The 27,237-nt window shown below is 40.4% G+C and overlaps 1 protein-coding gene across 1 annotated transcript in view; it reads right to left on the bottom strand.

The window, feature by feature from the left end:
- Positions 1-27,237, bottom strand: part of adam22 (ADAM metallopeptidase domain 22) — a 365,020-nt gene that overhangs the window by 49,951 nt on the left and 287,832 nt on the right. The window contains exons 22-23 of the mRNA XM_060825702.1: positions 26,627-26,746; positions 13,994-14,162 (exon numbers count right to left, since the gene is read on the bottom strand). Coding sequence (XP_060681685.1) covers positions 13,994-14,162; positions 26,627-26,746 — 289 coding nt within the window. The remainder of the gene's footprint in view (positions 1-13,993; positions 14,163-26,626; positions 26,747-27,237) is intronic.

The following is a 27,237-nucleotide window of genomic DNA, read 5'->3' as shown; positions in this document are numbered from 1 at the left end:
ATATATAAGGACAACTTCATGAGCCTTCTGAAAATATGCTAAAAGTAAAGCTTAATCTAACTCATCAATTGATGAGCAGGACTGTTCTTTTTTTCACAGTAAATTGTTTTTATCCATATAACTGTGTTCTGATTGGCCAAATGTCATATTTTCAAAGCTGAATGAGGCCTGTTATAAGTGAGAGAATCCTTCCTACTCACAGCACAACAAAGACATTGGTCTATCCAACAACCTTGAAAATGGCTATTAAAATGTTGGCCGTTTACTTTTGATTTCATTAATCCGTGCTCGCAAAATATTATTTGGAGCAATGCATTTGAGAGGTGCATAAATGGTACTGATCCTACATTTGGTTTGATTTTCAGCCCTTGCTGGGACCTGGATTATACAATGCAAGTGCTGAAAGTAGTCCAGTCAACTAGCATTCCTGTCCCTTCATCCACCCCAATAATATGTCACTTTTTGTGGGGGGAGAATGAAGATAATCAAAAGTATATGCCTATTTTGACCAATTTGAGAAAGGTAAATGGGATTTTCCGGTTATGTTTCAGGTTCCTGCAGGAGGAAGAGGACTGAACAGTTTCCTGGAGGCCGATCCCTGATTTTCCAGGAAATTTATGAATACCAACTAAAATGTTAATTTTAATATTTATACAGTAATGGTGACTTTTTTATTCACTTGTTGAATGTCAGCAATTACAATTGTGTTTGAGGTCTCACGCACAGTAATAGGCAATTATAACACTGAGGATCACTGTGAAGGTCTCTCAGGTAAAGTTTAGCAAGCCTTGTGTTCAAGGCAGGTGTGTCATTGTCAAATTTAGCATTGATTTGTATTAATGGTGTGTGATTATGTGCTATCCATTAGAGATTACCCAAGCTTTTCACTTTGCAAAACAGAAAACAGGAATATAATTTTATCATTCTGGATTAGATTCAAAATAGGTTAATAAGCAAAGTTCCATTCTCCCATCCTGTACCTGTTCAAAACACAAATAAGAACAGAAAATGCTGGAAGCATATATTACAACAATAAAAATTTATGGAGAGAAAAATTACATTTTAGATGTCATAAGAAATTAGGACCCTCAAGTTCCTTTTGAAGATGTGTTGCTGGTTAAAGCACAGCAGATCAGGCAGCATCCAAGGAACAGGAAATTCGACGTTTCGGGCATAAGCCCTTCATCAGGAAAGTTCCTCAAGTTCCTTTTACCAAGTTTGAAACTTGGAATAAATTTAGCTGAGTCAGCTTTGAATCTCTCTCTATAGGCCAAATATAAACAGCATCTACCAAAGGAGGTCAAAAGGCAAGCTATAGAAAGAAGTTATACAGCTTATTGACGCCTGGTGCCCCCAATTTATTTGGTTAAAACAGCAGGGTCTATTGTTACAAAATGTAAGCTGACCTTGAGCTGGGGTGCGCATGGGGGTGATGGCTATTCTGACGTTGTGGGTAGTTGTCCCATGACCTTTGGTTAAGAGTCAAATGCATGATTGACATAGCGGGAAGGTAAACTATCAACTCTTAGAAATAGTGTTTACCAACAACTGCTCAGAGTCAGGAGGTGGTCTGTACCAGCAGCTGTCTTCTTCAGATGTTGATAGACCAAAAGAGGCAGAGTAAGGCCCAGGGAAGAGCTTTTGAATTCTTTAACTAGAGAGCAGGATGCTGCCTTCACAACTTTCATAACATCAATAGAATTTGTGCCAACTACCTCCTTTGCTTTTGGCACCGAGTGGACCATCCTCAATTGTCAGAGCTTGTACACTCTTTCTCTCTAATCACCTCAGTATCAGAGCTAAACTGCTGTTTTTTTCAACAAACTTAATACAGAATCTAAAAATATCTTATGAATGTTTGACTGCCTCCATATAGGGTAACTGTGGTCCTGAATCTCCAAACCTTACAGCATGTCTTTCTGAGGTCTTCCTTTCTTCTATCCCATGTTGCCTAGTATACTTGTGTGTATCCAGTGTTTCCTATCTTTACTGTGCATTTCCAGCATTTGTACATTTGTAATTTATTTTGCAGACTTATAGCAATCAATTGCTTTGTTCAACTTTGCCATCCTGTAATATTAACAATTTGATCAATGAATTTATGTTAAAAAGTTCAAAATGCAACCATATTTCCTAATATATGACTGCAGTTGGACATTTGAATTGTGCAAATTCCTTTAAGATTAGAAGTTTAGAATGTTAATCACCTATTGTTTATGTAAATGCCAAAACCAACCCTTAGGCAGAGGTCAAAGATGGGTAAATGGAATTGATCCACAGATCCGACATGATGTAGAATTTAGAGAATCTCTACTGTGTGGAAATAGGCACTTCAGCCCAACATGTCCACATCGACCCTCCAAAGAGTAGCCCACCCAGAACCATTCCCCTACTTTTCGATATTTAACCCAGGGCTAATGCACCTAACCCACACATCTCTGAACACTAGGAGGAATTTAGCATGGCCAATTCACCTCACCTGCACATCTTTGGACTGTGGGAGGAAACCGGAGCACCCGGAGGAAACCTATGCAGACACAGGGAGAATGTGCAAACTCCATACAGACAGTCACCTGAGGCTGGTATCGAACCAGGTCCCTGGTGCTGTGAGGCAACAGTGCTAATCATTGAGCCACTGTGCCACCCCAGGGGTATGTGATTTCTAGAAGGCACTATGCAAGATAATAGCATTAAAAAGATTCTTGCACAGATTAAGAATTTAGGATAGTGGGTGTATTAGCATGGACTGAAGATTGGTTAACACAAGTCGGAAAAAATAACTAGTCGAGAGCCACAAAGATCAACTCCAATGTCTAAATTATTAAATATTTAGGCTAATGATCTGAAGGAGGGAACAAAGTGTAATGCATCCAAATTTGCTGATGAAACAAAAGTAGATGTGAGAGCATGTCATGGAAAAAACAAAAGGAACCTGCAACAGGATAGAGACAGATCGTGTAAGTGGGCAAAAACTTGTCAGATGAAGTTTAATGTAGGAAGGGGTGAGGTCTTCACTTTGATGGAAAGAATCAAAAGGAACTCTGTTTTTCAATGAAGAGAAACCCCAAAATGAGACTGGAGCACAGAAAGATCTGAGTGTTCTTGCACATGAAGCACAAGTTAGCATGTAGGTGCAGCAAGCATTTAAAAAGGCAAAATAGAATATTGGTCTTTATTACCAGGAAGTTGGAATATAAAAATAGGAGCGTCTTGTCACATTAGTACAAGGAGTTAGTGAGGTTGCCCCATGTACTGTGTAGAGTTTTGGTCCCCAACTTTAAGAAAGTATACATTGGCATTGGAAGCAGGTCAAAAGAGACTGACTTGGCCAATTCCTGGAACAAAGAGGTTGACTTATTAATATCATCTCAACAGATTAGACCTTTACTCATTTGAGTTTATAATAATGAGGGATGATCTTATTGAAACATACACTATTTTGAGGGGGCTTGACAGAGTAGTTGGTGAGAACATATTTCCACTGGTTGAAGGATCTCAAACTAGGGGTAATAGTTACAGAATAAAAATAAACTTGTTTAAAACTGAGACATGAAGAAATTTCCGGTGATAAGACCATAAGAAATAGGAACTGGAGCAGAATGTTTAGCCATTTGAGCCTGCTCTGCTACTCAATAGGATCATAGCTGATCCAATACTTCTCAAATCCACTTTTCCTGCTTTTTCCCTGTACTCTTGATTCTCAGAGACTCATGACCTTTTGAGAGAAGAAATTCTTCCTTATCTCAGTCTTAAACTGATCAACCCCCCTCCCTTTGGTCCTAAGACTTTCCCATCCTTTCACCATTCACCCTGGCAAGTCCCTTCAGAATCTGATATGTATCAATGAGATCACCTCTCATTCTTCTAAACTCTAGTGAGTGGAGTCCCACTCTGCTTAGCCTCTTCTCAAAATACAATTCCTTTCAGGCAGAGAGATTTTAAAATAGCAAGGAGTTGTGGGCTATGAATGAGGTGGCATGAAAGGGGAGTTGAGGCCAGGGGCAGATCAATCATAATCTTATAGGATGACAGGGCAGACTTGGAGGAGCAAAATAGCCTACTCCTGCTCCTATTTCTCATGTTCTATGTTCAATTAAATGGAAAGTACGGTGGATGCTATGTTTAAATGCTCAGGGGCTCCAGTCACCACAGAGTTTAACAACACATTATATTGCTGATGGAAACATCTAAGGAAAACTTTTCATTTTTTTTAAACTAGCATTGTCTCTGAAACAACTGTATTCCACACTGTTCAAATCCATTTATCAGTTCAACAAAATAATTTATTTCACTCTGATGAGCAAAGTCTTTTCTTCCTATACAATATTTAGACTATCAACAAATGCTCAAACAATTTGCAGATACTCAAAAAGATATAATCATTTTAACTGCTTTAACAAGGAATAACATTTCTATCACTAAATTTAATCGTAACTGCATTTTAAGCACTGTTACTAGTCAGCTAAATATCACACATTGGTGCTTCCAGTGAAAAAAGTTAAATAGAACTGAGTAGACAGTAATCAATACATGTCTGATCACCTCAATTAATAATGAAGTGAGAATGCTTTGTGATTGAGAACCTTGTCAAGTAAAACAGATTAACTGGCACATTTTGCTCGTAGGGAAATGCTTATCAGTTTACAATTACAGTGAAAATTCGTTAATATGCTGTATTCTTGTTGATGAACAGATTCTCTTTGTAAGGTTCTATATACTAATAGATTATTCATTATACCCTGTAAATAGAAGTTTCATAAGAATATACAAAATAGTATATTTTAGCTCTGCCAATCAATAAGATCATGGCTAATATTCTGCTGTAACTCCATTTTCTTGCAATATCCCTGTAGCAATTAAGTTTTACAAATTCTTTGTGGAAATGGTCATTGTGGCAGGTGGAACATTTGTTGCCCATTCCTAAGTGCCTTGAACCAAGTGGCTTGCTCAGCCATCCCCGAGGGCAGTTAAGAATTAACCACATTGCTGTGGATCTGGAATCACATATAAACTAAAGCGAGGAAGGATGGCAGATTTTCTTCCCTGAAGGGCATTAGAAAAGAGAATTATTTTACAGACAATAGTTTCATGGTGACCATAACTGACACTAGGCTTCAATTCCAGATGTTGTTTAAATTATTTGAATTTAAATTTAACCACTATGACAGTGGAATTTGAACCACGTCTGCTATATTAGCCTGGGCCACTGAATGTCTAGGCAGTGACATTACCACTACATCACTGTTATTCCTTAATACCCTTTGTACTAAATATCTATTGGTGGCTATCCTGAATATACTCAATGAATGAGCATCCACAGCTTTCTGGGCTTCAAATCTGACCATAACACCTGGTGGAGTTTACGTGCAATTTATTAAAAATCTGGAACTATAAAGGTAGTTAGTAATGGTGACCATGATAACGCTCATTGATTATTATAAAATCCCATCTAATTCACTAATGTCCTTTATTGAAGAAATTCTGCCATCCTTACCCAGTTAGCTGACATGTGACTGTGAACCCAGAGTAATGTGGTTGACTCTCATCTGCCCTCTGGAATGGCCTAACAAACCATTCGGTTCAAGAGCAATTAAAGGTGAGCAACATATGTTGGCTTGGCCAGTGACACCCATTCCCATGACAGTAGTTAAAAAAAACTTTCTTTTTATAGATCCATCTATTACATAATCAGACTGCATTTAGTTTTAAAAGCAAATTACTGTGAATGCTGGAATCTGAAACCAAAAAAGAAAATGCTAGAAAATCTCAACAGGTCTGGCAGCATCTATAAGGAGAGAAAAGAACTGACGTTTCGAATCTAACTGACCCTTTGTCAAAGCTCACTAGTTTAAACTCATTAGATTAAACCATTCAATTTCTTTAAGAAATGTGTTTATTCCAATGACTATTCCAAGTTAGTATGGTGTGTTTAGTTTTGTTATGCACATTTATTAAACAACACATGAGCTATGTATACTTACTTATCAATTGCAATTTGGCAATTATTGTAATGTTGAAAAGTTCATAATTTGAGATATAGGTTTTAGTATAGTATGAAAAGCTATTAAATGTTTCACCAGGGAGAATAAATGAAAGATTACCCTCATTGTGAGAACATGGATTGAATTTTAAATCTCCCATTGGTGAGGATGGATTACACAAATTCTACTCACTAATGGAAAATAAAAAGAAATGTTCACTTACCTATTAGTGAGGACATGCTATGCAGTTTTGTCTCATTGGTATTTAGAAAAATAAGATTATAACATTAAGTAGATATTGAAAGTCTGTAAGGATATTTCATGATGTACATGCCTACTTTGTGTAACTGTTTGTTTAGGCATAGAATCATTTTCTACTGAAATCTTACTGAGATTAAAATAAAAGAATAAAACTACAACTCTTGGCAAAATAGTGTACTTACATTAAAAAGTTGCATTACATTCTCTGCCATGTGATATTGAATGGGTACCAGACCATTTATTATTTCTGTGCCATGTTATTCCACATGGATTGCAATTTATATTTAATTAACAATAGTCAAATCATGGATTGTGAATTTAAAATATTTTAATAGATTCAAAATGTTTTCATTTAACTAGTCAGCACCCTGAAATATCCAGATATTTTCTGTTTATTTGTGGACTGAGGATGCTACAGGCTACGCCAGCATTCACGGCTCATCTCTAATTGCCTTAGTGAAGGTGGTAGTGTTCTGCGTTCTTGAACCACTGTAATCTTTGGGGTGCAGGTATACCCACAGTAGTAAATGTCCAAATCAGGATGATGTATGGCTTGAAGGACAACTTGTAGGTTGTGATGTTCCCATGTAACTATAACCCACCTTTGTACTGCAGCCACCATGTGTCATTGATGCAAGAAGTGGATGGTGTGCCAAGCAAGCAGTCTGCTTTGTCCTGGATGGTGTCAAGCTTCTTCAGTGTTCTTTGAACTTCATTCATCCCGACACACGGGCAGCATTCTTTCACATTCCTGGCTTGTTCTTGTCAGAATATGGGGATATAGAAAATGAATTACTTGTTGCAGCATTCCTAGCCACTGTACTGCTTGTACAGTGACAATACTCTGGCTGGTCTAGTTCAGTTTCTGCTCAATGATATCTCCAAAGAAGGTGATAGTAGGAGATTCCATGATGGTAATGTCATTGTGTGTCAAGAGACAATGGTTAGATTCTCTCTTGTTGGTGAGGGACATTGTCTAGCACTTGTGTAATCCAAATGTTGTCCCTTATCAGCCCAAACCTGGATATTGCCCAGGTCTTGCTGCACATGGCCACGGAACACTTCAAATGCTAAAGATTCACAAATGGTGCTAAACATTATTTAGTCATCAGCGAGCATCTCCAGGTCAGATCTTATGATGGATGGAAGGTCAGCAATGGAGCAGCTGAAGATGGTCAGGCTGAGGGGACTGTCCTGAGGAACTCCTGCAGAGATGTCTTAGAACTGAGATTAATGACCTCCAACAACCACAACCGTTTTTCTTGTACCAACCAACAGAGAATTTTGATTACAAATAATCCTGGTTCTGCTAGGGTTCCTTGATGCCACACTCGGTCAAATCTGCCTTGATTTCAGGACAATCCACTCTTACCCCACATCTGGACTTCATTTATTTTGTCCATTTTTGGTCCAAGGCTGAAATGAAGTCATGAGCTGAGTGGCTCTGGTGGAACGCAAACTGAGTGTCAATGAGCATTTATTCCTTTGCGAGTGTTACTCAATGGCAACTCCTTCCATCACTTTGCTAATTATTGAGAGTAGGTCAACAGGGCAATGAATGGTCAGGTTGGATTTGTCTTGTTTCTTTACGGACACATCATAACTTGGCCAATCTTCCGCATTATTGGGAGGATGTCAGTATTGTAGCTGTACTGGAACAGCTTGCCTGGGGACACAGCCTGTTCTGGAGCATAAATCCTCAATACTATTAATGCAATGCGGTCAGGGTCCATGGTCTTTGCAGCATCCATTGCCTTTACCTGTTTCTTGACATCATGTGCTGGGACTCAAGTTGGCTAAAGACTGGCATCTCTGCTGCTGGGGAGGTAGGTGGAGACAGATGTGGTTCATCCAATTGGCACTCCTGACTGAAGGTGAATGCAAATGCTTTAGCCTTATCTTTTGCACTGATGTTTATGAAGCCGCCTCATCCTGTTATTTGTTTAACAGTCCACAACCATTCATGTTTGGATGTGGCTGGACTACAAGGTTTAGGTCCTTTTGATCTAATTGGTTGTGGGATTGCTTAGCACTGATTGTCACTTGTGCTTCTGCTGTTTACCATTCAGGTAGTCCTGTTTTCTAGCTTCACCAGGTTACAATCTTGTTTTAAGTATGCCTGGTGCTGTTCCTGACATGCTATCTTGGACCCCTGATGGAATCAGGTTTGATCCCTTGGTTTAATGACATTTTGGGGGATATACTTACTAACTAGTTTTGTTACTGAACTATCAATATGTAGTCTGGACTAATCATCCAGCGATACTCAACACAGAAAATCTTACAGCTTTACTTGGACTGCAATGTTCTTTCAAAAGAGGGAGGAGGTGACAAAAAGTGGCTAGGGAAGCCAGTAGTAGCAGGGTGCTGCTCTCAACCTGCAGACAATGTAACAATAGGGTCCAGGGAGGTTCATGGCCATGGACTGGCACCACATTTTCAGGTGCCAAGCCTGACAATTTGACCAACTCAGTATTCCCCTGCCGAGCATCCTCTAGGCATATGCAACTTGCTTCTCTACTAATTCCTCTTCTTACAGGCACTTCCTGTTCTCATCTGAGTAGCCAATACTCACAGTCACACTCAGCCAACTGCACTTTCACATTCAGGTGTGGGATGGTCACCTTCTGTCTCTCTACATAAACCATCACGACCACTAACTTCTCTCTGCTCTCTCCTTCTCTTTGGGAGAAAAGGGCTCAAAGCAGAGACCAGGGTTTTGAGGATATTGCAGCAATGGGACACTTTGGGGGCATTTACCTCCCATTGAAATGCACATTATTGGTCACCCACAATGAGCTCCACTGGGAAATTGTCTCTGTTCCAGAAGTCTCCAGCTATGAGCAATAACTGGCTGTGAAAGCCTGAGTTACTTGTGCTCAAACATGTCAAGAGAGCTGGTCCTCTGCCTGTGGAGCCTGTGTTGAGGAAAGCTTCCCTCATTCAGCTGCATCTCTGTTTCTGTGTGGAAGGGCTTGCAATTGAGAGGGAAGCAGCTACTGCTGGCATTGATCTGGTGGCTGCTTGTGGTGCACATTGATGGCACAGTCTCTGCCCATGATCCTCAGCAGTGACGTAAGGTGGGAATGAATAGATTGTACCCATGCCACCTGTAATGCTGGCAGCAGAGGCATGTCATTGTGTTAGGTGAATTACCTTCCTAGAAGTTGGCAAATCACTTGTCAAGTAATGAAAACTCTCTCTGAAAGAAGAAATGCTTCAAATTGCAGCCTCTCGATGGCCATGCCTGGGATCCCTCAGCTTCATTCATCAAAGCAATCCAAGGTGGCTAGTTTCATTGAAGAAACTCTTTCCATTGTGCACTTACTGTGGTAAGTTACAGACAGGCCTAACAGGTTCTATTGCCATGAATATAGAATACCATGTAAAAACACCTCATCAGAGCTTCTTAACAACCTCAATTATATTGCAATTAACTAACTGATGGATCTAAAGGTGTTCCAGCTCTCTTTCATTCCTGCCCTGGGGACAGTTAGGAGTTAGCAGGACCACGCTGGAAGTCTGGTCCAACTTCAGTATCAGGGACATTCTCATCTCAACATGTATGTGTCTCCTCCTATAACACATCTCACTATTCAACCACAGTCACAGGCGATTTTAAATTCAATTTATTCAAGAAATCAGGAACAAAAAGCTAGTGTCAATAATGGTGACCAGGAAACTATCAAAGTTTTCACACTGATGTTCTTCAGAGAAGGAAATATGATGCCCTTACTCAGTTTGGACAGCCCTCAAAAATTACCTCTGTTGTATGAAAGAAATCAATTCACTGTCTCAAGTGCAACTAAACCCGGGCAATAAGTGTTAGTATCATCAGCAATGGCCTCTTCCCATGAATGAATAAAGATAAAGGTAGTAAGATTTAGTTAAAAACTCTGTTGGCTTTTTTTTTTATAATTTTGCTTGATGACAACCCTCAGCATTTTGTAATGTTCTGTAACTGAGTTCCTTGAAGGCAAAAACTGTTGAAATTGTGATAAATGTTGTCACACTGGGGGTGGTGAGATCTGTTCACATCATCAGGCCCCATGCTGCCAACATCAGGCATATAATGTGCTCATCTTGACCACCTGCCTGCCAAAATCCATTTGCAATTAAATTCGCCCTTTCCTTTCTCATTAATCTGCTGTTCTGGATTTTATTCACGTGCTATGTTATCTATTACCTGTTACCAATGTGGCTTCAGAAAATAGTCTCTTTCAACATATAGCTATTCTGCAGTTGACTGGCATCTCAAGCAGGTGGTCTATAATACTGACCTGACCAAGGCCTGAAACCCATATAATTGAAATAATTGCACAATGAGACATACACAAAGAAATTTCTTGTCTCAGAGGACAAAGAATGTCTAGAACTCTTTACCCCAGAGAATTGTGGAGAATAGATCATGCAAGCATTTAAGGAGGATGTAGATTGAATTTTGAAATATTGAGAAGGGGATGAGGAGCTGGCACAGAGGTGGAGTTGAGATCTGTGGCAGATCAGTCATGATCTTACAGAATGGTCTGAGGGATGAATGGCCTGCTCCTACTCTTTTGTTTTATGTTCTTATATTATTCTGAAGAAAATTCCAACTAGTGAAGAAATTCCCCTTGATTCCAACAGACTCCAGTTTTACTGGGCCTCCTTAATGCCACGCTCAGTCAACTTCAGCTTTGACATCAAGGGTAGTCACTTTCACTTCACCTCTGGAGTTCAGCTCTATGTTTGAATCAAGACTGTGCTGAGGTCAGGAACTGAATAGCCCTGGTGAAACCCAAACTGGGCATCAGTCAGCAAGTTATCACTAAGCATGTGCATGATGACATTATCCATCCCTTTACTGATGAGTAGGTTGAAGGGGCTGTAATTGGCCTGATTGGTTTTGCCTGCATGGTGTGCAGGACATATGTGGGCAATTTTCTAGCCTTATTAAGTAGATGTCAGTTTTGTAGATGTTATGGAACAGCTTTACTCAGGATATGGTAGGTCCCGAAACACAAATCAGCAAGGCTGTCAGAATGCTGTCAGGGCAACATTGCATATAGGGACTCACTGCAGCGTAGAGTCTGTGATGCTGAGGAGCTCTGAGGAGACAAAGATGGATCTGTGACTCAGCACTTCTATCTTTTGAACTGGTGTTGCTCCTTGCACGAACTACTCCACTCTTCAATAGTCTCTGATATTCAGATTATTGAGGTGGAAATGTTTAGGGTAATTTTGTACACACTCAAGTTTTAGAATTGTCTTGCTTGTTGGCCAAAACTAGAATTGTTCAATAACATTGTCATTGCTGGTCTTCACCATGAAAGTATTAAAAAATAGTATGAAGACTATAGATAAAATTATTATGGAAGCATTAATGAAAATTCTGAAGTAGCGAAAATGTTCCTATAACTGAACAGTTAGCAGTACAAAAGAAGGAAAATACTGCAGAAATTTGAAAAAAGATTGTGTTGGAAATGCTCAGCAGCTGAGGCTGCATTTGTGAAGAGAGGAGAGTTAACATTTCAACTCAAGAAGAAAGTGAAGACTGCAGATGCTGGAGATCAGAGCTGAAAATGTGTTGCTGGAAAAGCGCAGCAGGTCAGGCAGCATCCAAGGAGCAGGAAAATCCATGTTTCCTGAAGAAGGGCTCATGCCCGAAATGTCGATTCTCCTGTTCCTTGGATGCTGCCTGACCTGCTGCGCTTTTCCAGCAACACATTTTCATTTCAACTCAAGAACCTTGGATTGGAGAGCTGCTGGTTAGCAGTTTACTCACACTAGAGAAGTTTGTTATTCATCTTCTAAAACCCAATATGTTCACGAAGAAGTAAGAAACCAAGAATATAAGAAGCTAAGAAGATTTTCATTCCGACAAGTCAACCGACCCAGAATCTCGGTACAAGACTAGGCTATTGTAAATAAATGAAAACTTTGGAGAATTATTTAGGCAAACAGATGTTCAGTGGGAAATATCACTTGTGGTATTTTCAAGATGATGGACAAAATTTCCACGACTAGAAATGTTTTCTATGAGAAAATGTGATTTAAACCTGGAAGTATTCTAATAGAATGCTTTAAAATAGAATTTTCTATTTAACAATTTTGATTCACATTTAAGGCATTAAGGTGATGGTGAACTACTAAAAAAATGACTCATACACGGTGTTGCTTAAACTTCCAAACAAAGAATTACTCAGCTCTATTCACTTGTATGATAACTCATTTTTCTGAAATAAAATTGAAAATTTATTTCAAGTGTACATGATGAATGGAATATATTATGATAAGGGGAATTTAGTCATTGAAGAGATATTTAATTTGTCTCATTGCTATCGTAAATAAATGAAAACATTGGAGAATTATTTTGGTAAAAGGATGTTGAGTGGGAAATATTAAGATAAATGCTAAAATGTATAATCCATGAATACTTACGGTACCAGTTTCAGCTATGATTGCAGAACATTTTTTTTTATCAGTTCTATTTATATACACAAACACAGCATAATATAAAGAAAATAAATTGTAAGCATGTACACTAGATAGTATATCTAAACACAATATGCAGATAGGTCCAAAATACGAATGAATAAATGCCATATATTAACTTATGTAACATATTTGGAAAAGTTTAAACGTGATTTCTTCTTTCACTGTATTTTACAATTAGATAGCTGCTTATGTTTTATTGTCCTGGACTACCAATGTCCGCATATCAGGAGGGCAAGCAGTATCACCAAATAGAACCTTGAGTGATCGTCCTGTAACAAATGATGAATGAAGAATTTATGACTATTTTGCATGTAACAAATCAAGTCTGCTTTATAAATGACCATACAGTTTTTCAAAAATGCATAACTTGACCAATAAGAATGCAAGAAATAATTTGTCACTTTACCTTGCTGAGTTTGACATCAGAAATATAGATACAAAAAACTCCACTTGAGAATTTAAAAGGTACTTTTAATGTTCCATTAAAAGACTTCAGCTTGTAGGTTGTTACATTGCAAAACATGTATTTTGAAAAACTGAGTGACATATATGGTAACCTGTCTCCTAAGGCAAAGAGAAAAACTTCTAAGGCATGAGTGTAAAGTATTTCTTAGGATCATCACACCGACATCAGGCAGGCTTGAAAGCTCACACATATCACAAAACCTTAAACTACTGCATTATACATAAATCTTTTGAAAAATTTGAATTCAGTGTTACTTTATATATGTTTACACAGAGGATTCATAATCCAAGTACAATTTCCATATATTCAAATGGCTGATGAATATATTTTGAAATACTAATTCACAGTTTTACAAATAAAAGCAATGAGACAAAATGACTTCAAAATACTCCCTGAATCTTTGACTAAATATAACGTTATGGTTTGAAATTCTTCAGAAATTGCTCACAATTTGATTTTTACATTTTTAATTCAGGTATTTCATTACTTTTGAACTGAACTTGTCTTAATTAACTTACCTGCTTTGTTAGGAGTGTTTAGATACAAAATGTGTGAAATTGAAACCATTTATCAAAGTTTAACAGAGACTAGATTAATTTCTAAATATGATTAGAGGCAGTAGCTACATTATTCTTCTGCCAGTCAGTTACTGGCACTTCCTAGATCAAGAACAATTGTATAATTTCTAAATTCTTGTTAGGCGAACTAAAGAGAAAATCAGACACAAGTGCCAACTGATGAAGTTAATTACTCAGTTCACAGCATAGCCACTAATGGTTGAATGATGGAACTTATTTTATTAACCTACCCCATGTCCTGAACATTTTCTTGCACCACTAGCTCCAGGGCAGATACTGAAATTAAATGATTTCAGAGGAAGACACTTGTGATTGATACACATTCTGTCCTGTCCACATGGGGTTCCATCTTGCACGTATCCAAGATCTGTGACTTCATCTAATATGACATGGCCACCACTAGAAAAAAAACAAACAGATCAATATTGCAAAGTAGAAACTAATAAATGATTTATCATTTTTAGAGATCATATTTGATATAGGTGTTTATGTGTACACATCTCACAAAGTCATGGGAAGTGGATAAATCATCCAAACGGGAAGGACTACACCCAAGGGTTTAACTTTCACAGGAAGCCCACTTTTCAATGCCATTCATTGCACACCATTTGTAACCACTGTCCACAATGTCTTCTCTCCCTTTTGTCTTTCAGGGACCAGCTCCTTGGAGCAACCAGAAACGGCTTCCTCAACCTCTGAGGACAACAGCACAGAGGCCTGAGAGAAGAATCGGTAAAGGCACCCACAAGCTCAGATACAGACACTTTGAACATTAATGTTAGAAAGGTTGGGAACATGATTTGGTGGGCACCTCACTGCAACAGTTACATTCTGGGCTACACAGAGACTTAGACAAACAGATGCAGTGCCAAATCAAGCAAATTTATACAAACTTGAGACTTCATATACAGTCCAATGTCACCCATGCCACCAAGGGGCCTTCAACAAGTTTTCTTTCTTTCCTACCCACCAACCCTCAGTGTAGTACTTGGTTCCACAGCTGGGTGGATGAAGAAGTTCAGTAGTGGAGCCCATTGGATGCTTCAAAGAATGATACTGTTCTGTGCAACAGAACATTTAAAAGGCAGGGTTGGATAGACTGGGTTTGTTTTCCTTGGAGCAGAGCAGATTAAGGGGGGTGTGATTGAGATGTACAAAATTATTAGGAGCAAAGATAGGGTAAGCCAGAAGAAACCTTTCTCTTTGGTGGAGGGATCCATGACAGGGGGCATGGAATTAAAGTACAGGGCAGAAGAAGGTTTAAAGGGGAAGTGAGGAAAAGATTTTTGACCCAGAGGGTGGTGGAAATCTGGAACTTACTGCTGCAAGGATGGGAGAGGCAGACATGCTCATAACATTGAAGAACTATTTAGAGATGCACTTGCAACACCAAGGCATACACAACCAAAAACTGGAAAATGGGATTGGAGTAGTTCGGTGCTTGATTTTGAATGGCACAGACTTGGTGGGTTGAAGGGTCTTTTTCTGTGCTGTAGACCTCAATGACTCTATAAACAGAGTTGTCACAAATGTTATATTCACTTAAAATCCCTCACATTTTAATATACATTAATGTCTTGGGCTTGACATAGAAGGTAAAGTATGAACAAGATTTAGGCTGACTGGAATTTTTTGATTTTTTAATCAACCTGGTCAGATGTGCTACACACACCTCAGGAGCAGTTCAAACTTGGACCTGGGTCACCTGGCTCACAGGTGGGGACATCACCACGGGAACCCAGCTAGATTTTGTTTTCTTTCTTTATATGGAGACGTTCTCTTACACACAACTGAATGGTCCTTTTTCCCATCACGTGTGGTATTTTCTCCCATCTATTAACTACCATCATGTACAACGGAATAATTTAGGTGCAAAGTCCATTAAGGGTTTTTAAAATCAAGCTGTTCTGAGATATTATAACTCACCTCTGGAGCAGGTAGGAGTTGAACTGGGCCTCCTAGCTCAGAACTAGGGACACAATCACTGCACCACAACAGCCCTGAGGCTGGATTAGTTTTTATATCTGCAAGTGCTGTCACACACAACCAAATGATTTTCCTCATCGCCAAATCACCATAATTGTTTTAACTATTAATCACCACCAGAGGCTAGATCTTGTCGTAACCTGACTGATAGACTGTAGCTATAATTCAGTATCAATTATTATAGAATAACTAGCAGGAAATATATAAGCCAATACAGGGTATATATTTACTCAATTATAGCAGGAACATAAACTTCAAAGTATATTACAGAGCTGGGGTGGAAAAAAAAATTAGGTTGCACTCACACATGGAGAAGATACAAATTAAAAGTGTCTCTGCTCCTTTTGTGTACCGTCAGTCCATCTGGAATATTGGACATGCTTCTGATATTAATCATCTATTTACAAGGGCACAGACAGTTCAGCAGGTATTGGAAATGTAGGGCCACACTTCTACTTCCGATTAAATATTGTTAGGAAACTGTAAAATTTGTGCATTGAAGCAAAAAACAAACAAACCTAGGGTACTTCCCAGTGCAATGAAGTGAGAGATCTGATATTTAAAATAGCTAGCTCCAACTACTTGGGTTGTACACTGAGTATAGTTGTACTATAATTCTGGGACAAGTCATAATTTAGGAGTCACTATGTAGTCTACTGGTGTGCCATGTAAGTTTGTGAAATACATTTCAAAGAGAAGTGGGAATGTATGTTGTGAGGAAGAAGCAAAGAAGCTTCAGGAAGATTTGGACAGACTCAATGAATGGGCAAGAACATGGCTCATGGAACATAATGTAAGCTTATCCTCTTTGGCAGGAGGAACAGATATGTAGATATTTCACAAATGGCAAGAGGCTGGAAAATGGGTGTAGGTGTTCTTGACAACAATTCTCTGAATGCTAATGTGGGGGTATAGCAAATTATTCAGAAAGCTAATGGAATCTTATCACGTCACCTATTCTTGGGAAGTCATGTCTCACAAACTTGTTTGAGTTTTTTGAAGCAGTAACAAAGAAGATTGAGGGCGGCACGGTGGCACAGTGGTTAGCACTGCTGCCTCACAGCGCCAGGGACCTGGGTTCAATTCCCGCCTCAGGCGACTGACTGTGTGGAGTTTGCACGTTCTCCCCGTGTCTGCATGGGTTTCCTCCGGGTGCTCCGGTTTCCTCCCACAGTCCAAAGATGTGCGGGTCAGGTGAATTGGCCATGCTAAATTGCCCGTAGTGTTAGGTAAGGGGTATATGTAGGGGTATGGGTGGGTTGCGCTTCGGCGGGTCGGTGTGGACTTGTTGGGCCGAAGGGCCTGTTTCCACACTGTAAGTAATCTAATCTAATCTAATTGATGAGGACAGAGCGGTAGATATGATCTATATGGACTCCAGTAAGGCATTCAACAAGGTTCCCCATGGGAGACTGGTTAGCAAGGTTAGATCTCATGAAATACAGGGAGAACTAACCATTTGGATGCAGAACTGGTTCAAAGTTAGAAGACTTTGGTGGTGGAGGGTTGTTTTTCAGACTGGAGGCCTATGACCCAATGGAATGCCACAAGGATTGGTGCTGGGTCCCGTACTTTTCATCATTTAGATAAATGATTTGGATGTGAGCATAAGAAGTATAGTTAGTAAAAGCAGATGCTGGAATCTGAAACCAAAAGAGAAAATGCTGGAAAATCTCAGCAGGTCTGGCAGCATCTGTAAAGAGAGAAAACAGCTGACATTTTGAGTCTAACTGACCCTTTGTCAAAGGTACAGCTGGTAAGTTTGCAGGTGACAACAAAATTGGATGTGTAGTGGAGAGCAAAGAAGACTACCTCAGATTACAACAGGATATTGATCAGATGGGCCAATGGGCTGAGAAGTGGCAGATGGAGTTTAATTTAGATAAGTGTGAGGTGCTGCATTTTGGGAAAGCAAATCAGAGCAGGACTTATACACTTAATGGCAAGGTCCAAGGGAATGCTGCTGAACCAAGAGACCTTGGAGTGCAGGTTCATAGCTCCTTGAAAGTGGAGTCACAGGTAGATAGGATAGTGAAGAAGGCGTTTGGTATGCTTTCCTTTATTGGTCAGAGTATTGAATACAGGAGTTGTGAGGTCATGTTGCAGCTGTACAGGACATTGGTTAGGCCACTATTGGAATATTGTGTGCAATTCTGGTCTCCTTCCTATCAGAATAATGTTGTGAAACTTGAAAGGGTTCAGAAAAGATTTACAAGGATGTTGGCAGGGTTGGAACATTTGAGCTTTAGGGAGAGGCTGAACAGGCTGGGGCTGTTTTCCCTGGAGCGTTGAAGGCTGAGGAGTGACCTTATAGAGGTTTACAAAATTATGAAGGGCATGGATAGGGTAAATAGGCAAAGTCTTTTCCCTGGGGTTGGGAAGTCTAGAACTCGAGGGCATAGGTTTAGGGCGAGAGGGGAAAGATATAAAAGAGACCTAAGGGGCAACTTTTTCACACAGAGGGTGATACGTGTGTGGAATGAGCTGCCAGAGGAAGTGGTGGAGGCTAGTACAATTGAAACATTTAAAGTTATCTGGATGGGTATATGAATAGGAAAGGTTTGGAGGGATATGGGCCAGGTAATGGCAGGTAGGAGTAGATTGGGTTGGGATATCTGGTCAGTGTGGATGAGTTGGACCGAAGGGTCTGTTTCTGTGCTGTACATCTCTATGACTCTACCACCAGAGAATTTAAGTACCGGAGTAGTGGAGCCTTGCTTCAATTGTGCAGCAATTGTTTTGACTGCACCTGTGAACTGTGAACAATTTAGGATCCCTTACAACAAAGTCACTAGACTTGCTCCCAGGGTGGCAGATTGTCCAATGAAGTGAGATTGATAAAAATCAGCCAGTGTCCTTCACAGTTTTGAAGAATGAGAGGTGATCACATTGAACCTTGATAGATGCAGGTAAGAAGTTCCCTTGGTTCGGGAGTCAGGAGCACAATTAAAATATAAGTGGAATGTCTCTTCAGGCTGAAAGGACATAGGTTCTTGCTCAGAGGCTGGTAAATATTTGGAATTCTCTACTCCATAGGGTTATGGGAACTTTGAGGATCTTTAATAAAGAGATTCATAGATTTTTGATTACCTATAGTATACAGGTTTATGGGATATTGTGGATGAAAGCCATTGAGGGGTTCAATCAGCCATGAAAATATTAAATGGAAGAACAGGCTTGACGGATTGTTCCCATGTTGTTATATTAATCATTTCCGATGTCTGAGTAAGGGAACACTCCGACCTCCTCCCTTACGTTCTTGATACTAGTGCAGGGTGCAGTCAGCAGCATAACATTGGGTTTGTTTATTGAACAGTAGGAAACCTGCAGCTTTACACAGGCACTGTGTCTCAACTCTTCCACCGTTATATCAATTATTGCATCATTGCAGTGTCCTGCACCCAGGCTGAACTGGAGCAGTTCATCAACTTTGCGCACTACTTCCACCCTGCCCTCAAATTCATTTGGTCCACCTTGGACACCTCCCTCCCCTTTCTTGACTTCTCAATTTCCATCTCCGGCGACAGTACCCAGTCTGACATTTTCTTTAAACCCAGAGACTCCCAATGCTACCTGTCGACACCTCCTTCCACCCAATTTCCTGCAAGAACTTCATCCTGTTCTCCCAATTCCTCGGCCCCCACTGCATCTGCACAGATGAAGAGACATTCCATTCCCAAGCATCCCAGATGTCCACCTATTTTGAACAATGTACATTTTGCTCCTCTGTCATTCAGACATCCCTCCACTGCACCTCTTCCATTCCCTGGTCTACTGCTCTAAACCACCCCCCCTAAACAGAATAAAGACAGGGTCCCTTTTGTCTGCACCCACCACTCCACCAGACTTTGCATCCAATGGATCATCCTTAAACTGGACCCTACCATCAAGAACATCTTCCCATCCCCATCCCTCTCTGCCTTCCACAAGGACCATTCCTTTCGACAGTCCTTGGTTCATGCCACCCTCCCCACCAACCCCTCCGAACCCCCAAATACCATCCCCATTAGCGCAAAAGGTGCAAAACCTGCCAGCACACCACCCTCCTCACCTGCATCCAGGGCCCCAAACAGTCCTTCCAGGTGAGACAGGAGTTCACCTGCCTCTCCTCCAACCTAGTTTACAGAATCAGGTGCTCAAGATGTGGTCTTCCCTACATTGGGGAGACTAAATGTAAACTCAGGACATGTTTCGCCAAGCATCTCAGCCAGGTCCGCAGGGACCGACCTGACCTCCCAGTCACCGCCCATCTTAATTCCCTTTCCCATTCCCAAACCAACATGACCATTCTTGGCCACCTCCACTGCCACAACAAATCAAAACGCAAATTGAAGGAACACCACCTCATCTTCCACCTGGACAGCCTACAGCCTGGAGGACTCAACATTGAGTTCTCTAATTTCAAATAACCACCCTTCTCATCCCCCGGACTCCCTTCTCAGATCTTCCCCCTCCCTTCCATTGCTCTGATCGATCCCTTCCTTCAGCTACCAATTGGATGCGTTCCTCCCATCAACTAACCAGGTCATAGCCTCACGTGTGTTCACCCTCCCTACATTAGCACTGCTCCCTCCCCTTTATTTGCAGCTCCCCTTACACCTACTCTCATTCCCGAAGAAGGATTACACCAGAAATATCAACTTCTCCACCTCCTGATGATGTCGGCTTCCCGTGTTCTTCCAGCCTCCTGCTTGTCCACTTTGGATTCCAGCATCTGGAGGTTTTTTTGTCTCTAGCTTTAGTACAACTGTAGTGTGTTGGTCACCACACTTGGCTCAGGATTTTTTTTTTGTCAAGGTTTCAAATATCTTAACAATTATGATCAAAAAGGGCACTCATTTATCACTCAGAAAATAATGGAATTCTGGAATGATTTACCATTCAGAAAGCAAATGGAATGGTAATCTTTATCACAAGAGAACGATGATATCTCTGTCATCTCCTCTAGCCGTTACATCCTTCCGTACCTCTGTTATCTCCTCCGACCCCTACATCCCTCTCTATCTGTGCCACCGCCTCCAGGCTCTACACACCTCCCCCTATCTCTCCCACCTTCTCCAGCCCCAAAGCCTTCCCTATCTCTGTATTTTCTTCTGACCCCTACATCGCTCCTTATCTCTAGCCCCTACAAGCCTCTTTATTTCTGTCACCTCCTCCTACCCCTGCATCCCTCCCTATTTCTGTAACCTTCACCAGCCATTCAAGTGGACAGTGTTTGTGGCCTCAAGAAACAATTATATTTCCTTCTGGAAAAAAAAGGAAATGAAGATATACGATGGGAATGTTAAAATTCAGCTGCTTTCTCCTTTTCTTAGAAGTTCTTTTACATTAAAATCATTCAAATACTTTTCATGTTTTACTGCAAAAATAATTTGCACATTCTATTCAGTAAAAACTGCATGGGAAGTTGCATGACAAATAGTTTATTTAAAAGCATATGGGTATAAAATTAAATTTAATGATGTCACTTAGCAAAACATAACAATTGAACTGAAATGCAAAGTAAGTGTTTAATAAGCATCAGAATTGTAACTAATTGTAAACACCACTGAGCACAATGTATGCCTAATCAAGACTGACAATGGATTTAATTAAAATGACTAAATGAGCAAATCATATAAAATGATTTGATTCCACTGTGAAACTACTGGCAGTCACCGCTAACTGCTATCATTGATTGTTTAAGGCAGTCCAAAAGAGATGTTCATTTTTGTTATAGTCAGTACATGATTGCATATTTCATTCAACTTTATTTCCCTTTCGGGCTTGTTACTATGGATAATGTGATTTGATATCATCAATTTACTGTCACAGTTAAAAAGGATCCCTTGGCTGTTGGTGAAAGAGAATGGGAGATTTCCAAGTAGTATTTGGTACATGAGTGAGATGTTGATTCACTTATCACCTACATTGTGGGAGTTGACATGCTAAATTTTGCTCAATGTCCAAAATGACGTTGCACTTTAGGAAGTGCTGTCCTAGTAGCATACTCAGGTAAGGAGCATAAAATCCAGTGCAAGAGCAGATCTAAAAGAAGCTTGGCTTATCATAAAGAGAAAAGCTGACAGAAAGTGAAGTAGTAATCAATACTGTCCACCTTATTCTTCAACTGAGGATCGCCCAGCACGTAGTTGACAGGCCCTCAGTTGGGGGCAATCCATCTCTCGCACTTTAGCCCTTACTCACTCTCTTCCTCTCCCTTGTCCTCACCTACTATCCTACCAGCAACCACATCCAGAGGGTCATTAGACACCATTTCCACCATCTCCAGCCACTGCCAGACACATATTCCATTCCCCTCCCTTGTTTGCCTTCCACAGGGACCAGGACACCTTGGTCCGCTCTTCCTGCCCTCCTAACACCACTGCCCCACCCACTGCAATCCCCAACCCTGCTCCCACCCACAGCCTCCCCTGCAACCGCAGAAGATGTTACACCTGTCTTTTTACTTTATCCATCCTCAGTATCCAAGCACCCAAATACACCTTCCAGGAGAAGCAGCATTTTATCTACACTTTATGCTATCTGGTTTATTACATTCACTGCTCACGTTGTGGTCTCCTTTACATTGGGGAAACGAAGCATAGACTGGATGACTGCTTCACAGAACACTTTCATTCTGTCTGCAAAAAAAGACCCTTAGCTTCCAGTTGCCTGCCACTTCAAGAGACCACCCTGATTCCTGGCCAACATTTCTGTCTCAGGCTTGTTGCAGTGCTGCATCTAAGGTCAGTGCAAATTTGAAGAACAGCATCTTATTTTCCATTTGGGGACACTGCAGCCCTCCAGACTCATTATTGAGTTCAATAACTTTAGGGCTTGAGCTCTCCTGTGTCCTTACCCCAACCCAAAAAAACAAACAGTCTTGTTATCACACAGTCTGCTATCACACACCACCCAATGTTAGCCACTCACAATCTCCATTAACAGCTACACACCCTTCTACTCAAATCAGTATCAACATCTTTCTCTCTCCAACTGTTTTTCTCTCTCTTTGGGCTCTAAGCCCACCTCTCATTTACTCTTCACTCCTTCCACCCTATCTTTTAGATTAGATTAGATTCCCTACAGTATGGAAACAGGTCCTTCGGCCCAACAAGTCCATACTGACCCTCCACACAGACAGTGACCCGAGGTGGGAATCGAACCTGGGTCCATTGGCACTGTGAGGCAGCAATGCTAATCACAGAGCCACTGTGCCACCTAATACAGGAAGAACACTGAGCTGCTTGATCTGCAAAAATATCTTATGCATATAAACTAACACTTCCCTAGCTAACATCAGTTCAGAAGCAGGATCACTTGATCTGAAATGTTAATTTTGATTTCTCTCCACAAATCCTGCCAGACCTTCTGAATTTTTCCAGCAATTTCTATTTTTGTCTCTAGTAATTAATGTCGACACTTTGGAGGGCGGTGGGCAATATTGATTTCTTTGATGATGTAAAACATGAGGTCTACCTGCACCAAATGCATTAATGGTATCTTAGCATCTGATGCTTAAGAGATTAAGAAATGAACATGCGTAGGTCACTCAGCCCCCAAATCTTCTCCAACATTCATACTACTTTTCCACCTTATCCCCATAGTCTTTGATTTTAATCTGTGTACAAAAATTCTTTGGTTTGGAAATACTCAATGAGTAACTATTTGGGCAGAGAAGTTCAAAGATTTCTATCCTTCTGACTGAAAGATGTGTTCATTGAGGTGGATTTTATGGGGTGCAGTATTTGCTGCTAATTCCTTCTGTGACTGAAAAGTCAGTTTTGAATGTGCCAGTTGTGATACTATACTGGAAGCAATCTGGATTTTTTTTAGAGTAGAATTTACATCTCCATTGAGGAGCTGCTGGGAAGTCTAATTGGCCAGAAACTCTATTACTGAGTGGTGGCGGTGACTGGAACTGCAGACAAATTCCCCTAACCGTCCAAGAAAAGACTGACGGAGCCCAGCTTTAAAGGTAAGCCTAGGATTTTGGAAGACCCTAGTGAGAGAGGATGATGGGGTCTGTAGAGGAGATTTCAAGAGCTGTGCAGTCATGTGAGGGTGCCTCCCATGCGAACAGGGGCCCATCAAAAGTAGGTACAGCCCATTTGCTACTCAACAGCACTCTGTGTAGTGAAATCTGCCAGGCTATATGCCTCTGTTCCATTTTTCCCTGCTTTACATAGTGATTAAGATGGAATGAGGCCAATAAGTGGCCACTGATTGTCTATTTAAGGACTTTAGTAGGCCTAAAATTGCTCTGCCTAATGCCTCACTAACCTACTGTGAAACGTAGATCGAATTAACTTTATCATCAAGAATAATATTATGAAATTTACAGCAGTTAATGAGAATCAACTGTCTTTTGTATTTTTTACAGATAATTAGGATAGTGGGAAAATGTAGGAGGGGTGACAGAATTTGATAGAGATAGCATATGAATACAATGAACAATAGAATTCAAGCAGTTCTTAGAGAAAAGCAAGACTAGGACATGTCCAAAGAAGTACAGCCAATTAACTTTGGAATGCAAATTAATAGGATGCTTAGCAAGATCCCAAGGCCTAGTGATCACAGTGTGTGTTAAACACCATGAGATCATGGAAACCTAGGATTGTCCAACATTGATTAGGTTTTTCACAGGATTGGATATATAGAATAAGGGAAAGGACACAGTGACCACGCTGTATGTGATTTTTGTAACACAAAATGTAAAAAAAAATTGCATTTCACTCTAAAAAAATGAGCCTCATTGATCTCTCTTCTGATCTGAGCCAATAATTAAGAGAATAATTGAGTTCTCACGTTGACGCCAAACTTGGGAGGGCAGAGTCTTTGGCCCTCTCCCTGCACAATCTGGTAACTGCTTGAGTAGGAATAAAGACTGCCACGTGCCTGCCTCTTGAGTCTTTATCCTTGGTTGGGGTTTCGCCCTTACAGGAGACAAGTTGGTGGGCAGGGAGCGTATGGGAGGATCTCATGTGGTTTATGTGACAAGACTCCACTTTCAAAAATCCTGGCTGAGGGGGAACAAGAAATGATCCTTTACATTTACAAACCCTTTACATTTCAATAAGGCCTGAACACCAGAGAACAAAAACTTATTCATTTAGTAGAGTTTCTCAAAATGGCTAATTTGCCAATTGCATCAGTGTATGAGGCCTTGCTGCACCTATGATCTACTTGAGGGGAAGAATTACAGTGAAATTTTTTAGAATTTCTTTTCCTTATGGATATTTTTCACCATAGTTATCAAAGGTTAATTTATTCCTGTAAATCCAGCTCTAGAAATCGTGGATGCATTGCTGATTATTTTCCAGAGTTCGATAGATTCAGGATCAGTTCCTACGGATTGGAGGGTGGCTAATGTTGTGCCACTTTTTAAGAAAGGAGCGAGAGAGAAAGCAGGAAATTATAGACCAGTTAGTCTGACCTCAGTGGTGGGAAAGATGCTGGAGTCAATTATAAAGGATGAAATTATGACACATCTGGATAGTAATAACAGGATAGGTCAGAGTCAGCATGGATTTATGAAGGGGAAATCATGCTTGACTAATCTTCTGGATTTTTTTGAGGATGTAACTCTGAAGATGGACAAGGGAGATCCAGTGAATGTAGTGTATCTGGACTTTCAGAAAGCCTTTGATAAAGTCCCACATAGGAGGTTAGTGAGCAAGATTAGGGAGCATGGTATTGGGGGCAAAGTACTGAGTTGGACTGAAAATTGGTTGACTGACAGGAAACAAAGGGTAGTGATAAACGGCTCCCTTTCGAAATGGTAGGCAGTGACCAGTGGGGTACCGCAGGGATCCGTGCTGGGACCGCAGCTTTTTACAATATATATTAATGATATAGAAGATGGTGTTAATAGTAACATTCGCAAATTTGCTGATGATACAAAGCTGGGTGGCAGGGTGGAATGTGATGAGGATGTTAGGAGATTACAGGGTGACCTGGACAAGTTAGGTGAGTGGACAGATGCATGGCAGATGCTTTTTAATGTTGATAAATGTATGGTTATCCACTTTGGTGGCAAGAACAGGAAGGCAGATTACTACCTAAATGGAATCAAGTTACGTAAAAGGGCAGTACAAAGAGATCTGGGTGTTCTTGTAACCAGTCAATGAAGGCAAGCATACAGGTACGGCAGGTAGTGAAAAAAGCTAATAGCATGCTGGCCTTTATAACAAAATGATTGAGTATAGAAGCAAAGAGGTTCTCCTGCAGCTGTACAGGGCCCTGGTGAGACCGCACCTGGAATATTGTGTGCAGTTCTGGTCTCCAAATTTGAGGAAAGACATTCTGGCTATTGAGGGAGATATAGGTTCACGAGGTCAATTCCTGGAATAGCGGGACTATCTTATGTTGAAAGATTGGAGCGACTGGGCTTGTATACCCTTGAGTTTAGAAAACTGAAAGGGGATTTGATTGAGACATATAAGATTATTAAAGGATTGGACACTCTTGAGGCAGGAAACATGTTTCCGCTGATGGGTGAGTCCCGAACCAGAGTACACAACTTAAAAATAAGGGGTAGGCCATTTAGGATACAGATGAGGAGAAACTTCTTCACGCAGAGAGTGGTGGGTGTGTGGAATGCTCTGCCTCAGAAGGCAGTGGAGGCCCAGTCTCTGGATTTGTTTAAGAAAGAGTTGGATAGAGCTCTCAAGGATAGTGGAATCAAGGGTTATGGGGATAAGGCAGGAACAGGATACTGATTGAGGATGATCAGTAATGATCATAATGAACGGTGGTGCAGGCTCGAAGGGCAGAATGGCCTACTCCTGCACCTATTGTCTATTGTCATTAATACTAGATAAGACGTAACTACAGGAAGGAATCTTCTCTATCTGTTATCTTGTCACTTGTGCATCAGAAATATAGTGACTTACCTGCAGTTGATATGCTTGTGCTTCTGTAAGAAGGTAGAGACAGTCACATCACCTGAGAGTTCTCCAATTCTTGGCACACCAGAGGTATCATCGCACAGCAGATAGCCACAAAGTACGTCTCTGGATTAAATCATAAGTGTAGTCAGGTCTATGTTAAAGGAAGATTAAGTTTCCATATTAAGTTTTCACACATGCAATCTAATCATTACATTTTTCAATTTCAAGTTGTACATTTTGCATGTTTTACACACCAGTGTGACACCTGAACTAAATAAATAGCCTTCAAATTCAAATTAGTTAAGCTACTGAGTGGAGAAATTTATTTCCATAACTTCAATAAAGAGGTGTTGTGAACTTCAATATTTTTCCTTTTACAAAATACAATACCAGAATGCAAATTGGAACAAAATATAAAATTGCATCACTATGGCACCAATGTGAAAATGTAACAATGCAAGAAGCATTTGAAACAAAACAGAAAAATGAATGGTACAAACAGAGGTTAAACGTCTTTAATCTAAGCATCTTTATAAAGACGTGGTTGTACTGCTTGCTGGTTTGAGGCTGATGAAATTCCCTTTCCTCCAATTACCTTGGCGTTTGACTTCAGT

The sequence above is a fragment of the Hemiscyllium ocellatum genome, chromosome 5 (assembly GCF_020745735.1).
Source record: "Hemiscyllium ocellatum isolate sHemOce1 chromosome 5, sHemOce1.pat.X.cur, whole genome shotgun sequence".
NCBI classification, from domain to species: Eukaryota; Metazoa; Chordata; class Chondrichthyes; order Orectolobiformes; family Hemiscylliidae; genus Hemiscyllium; species Hemiscyllium ocellatum.
The sequence above is the reverse complement of the archived record's forward strand: the minus strand, read 5'-3'. Positions and strand labels throughout refer to the sequence as shown.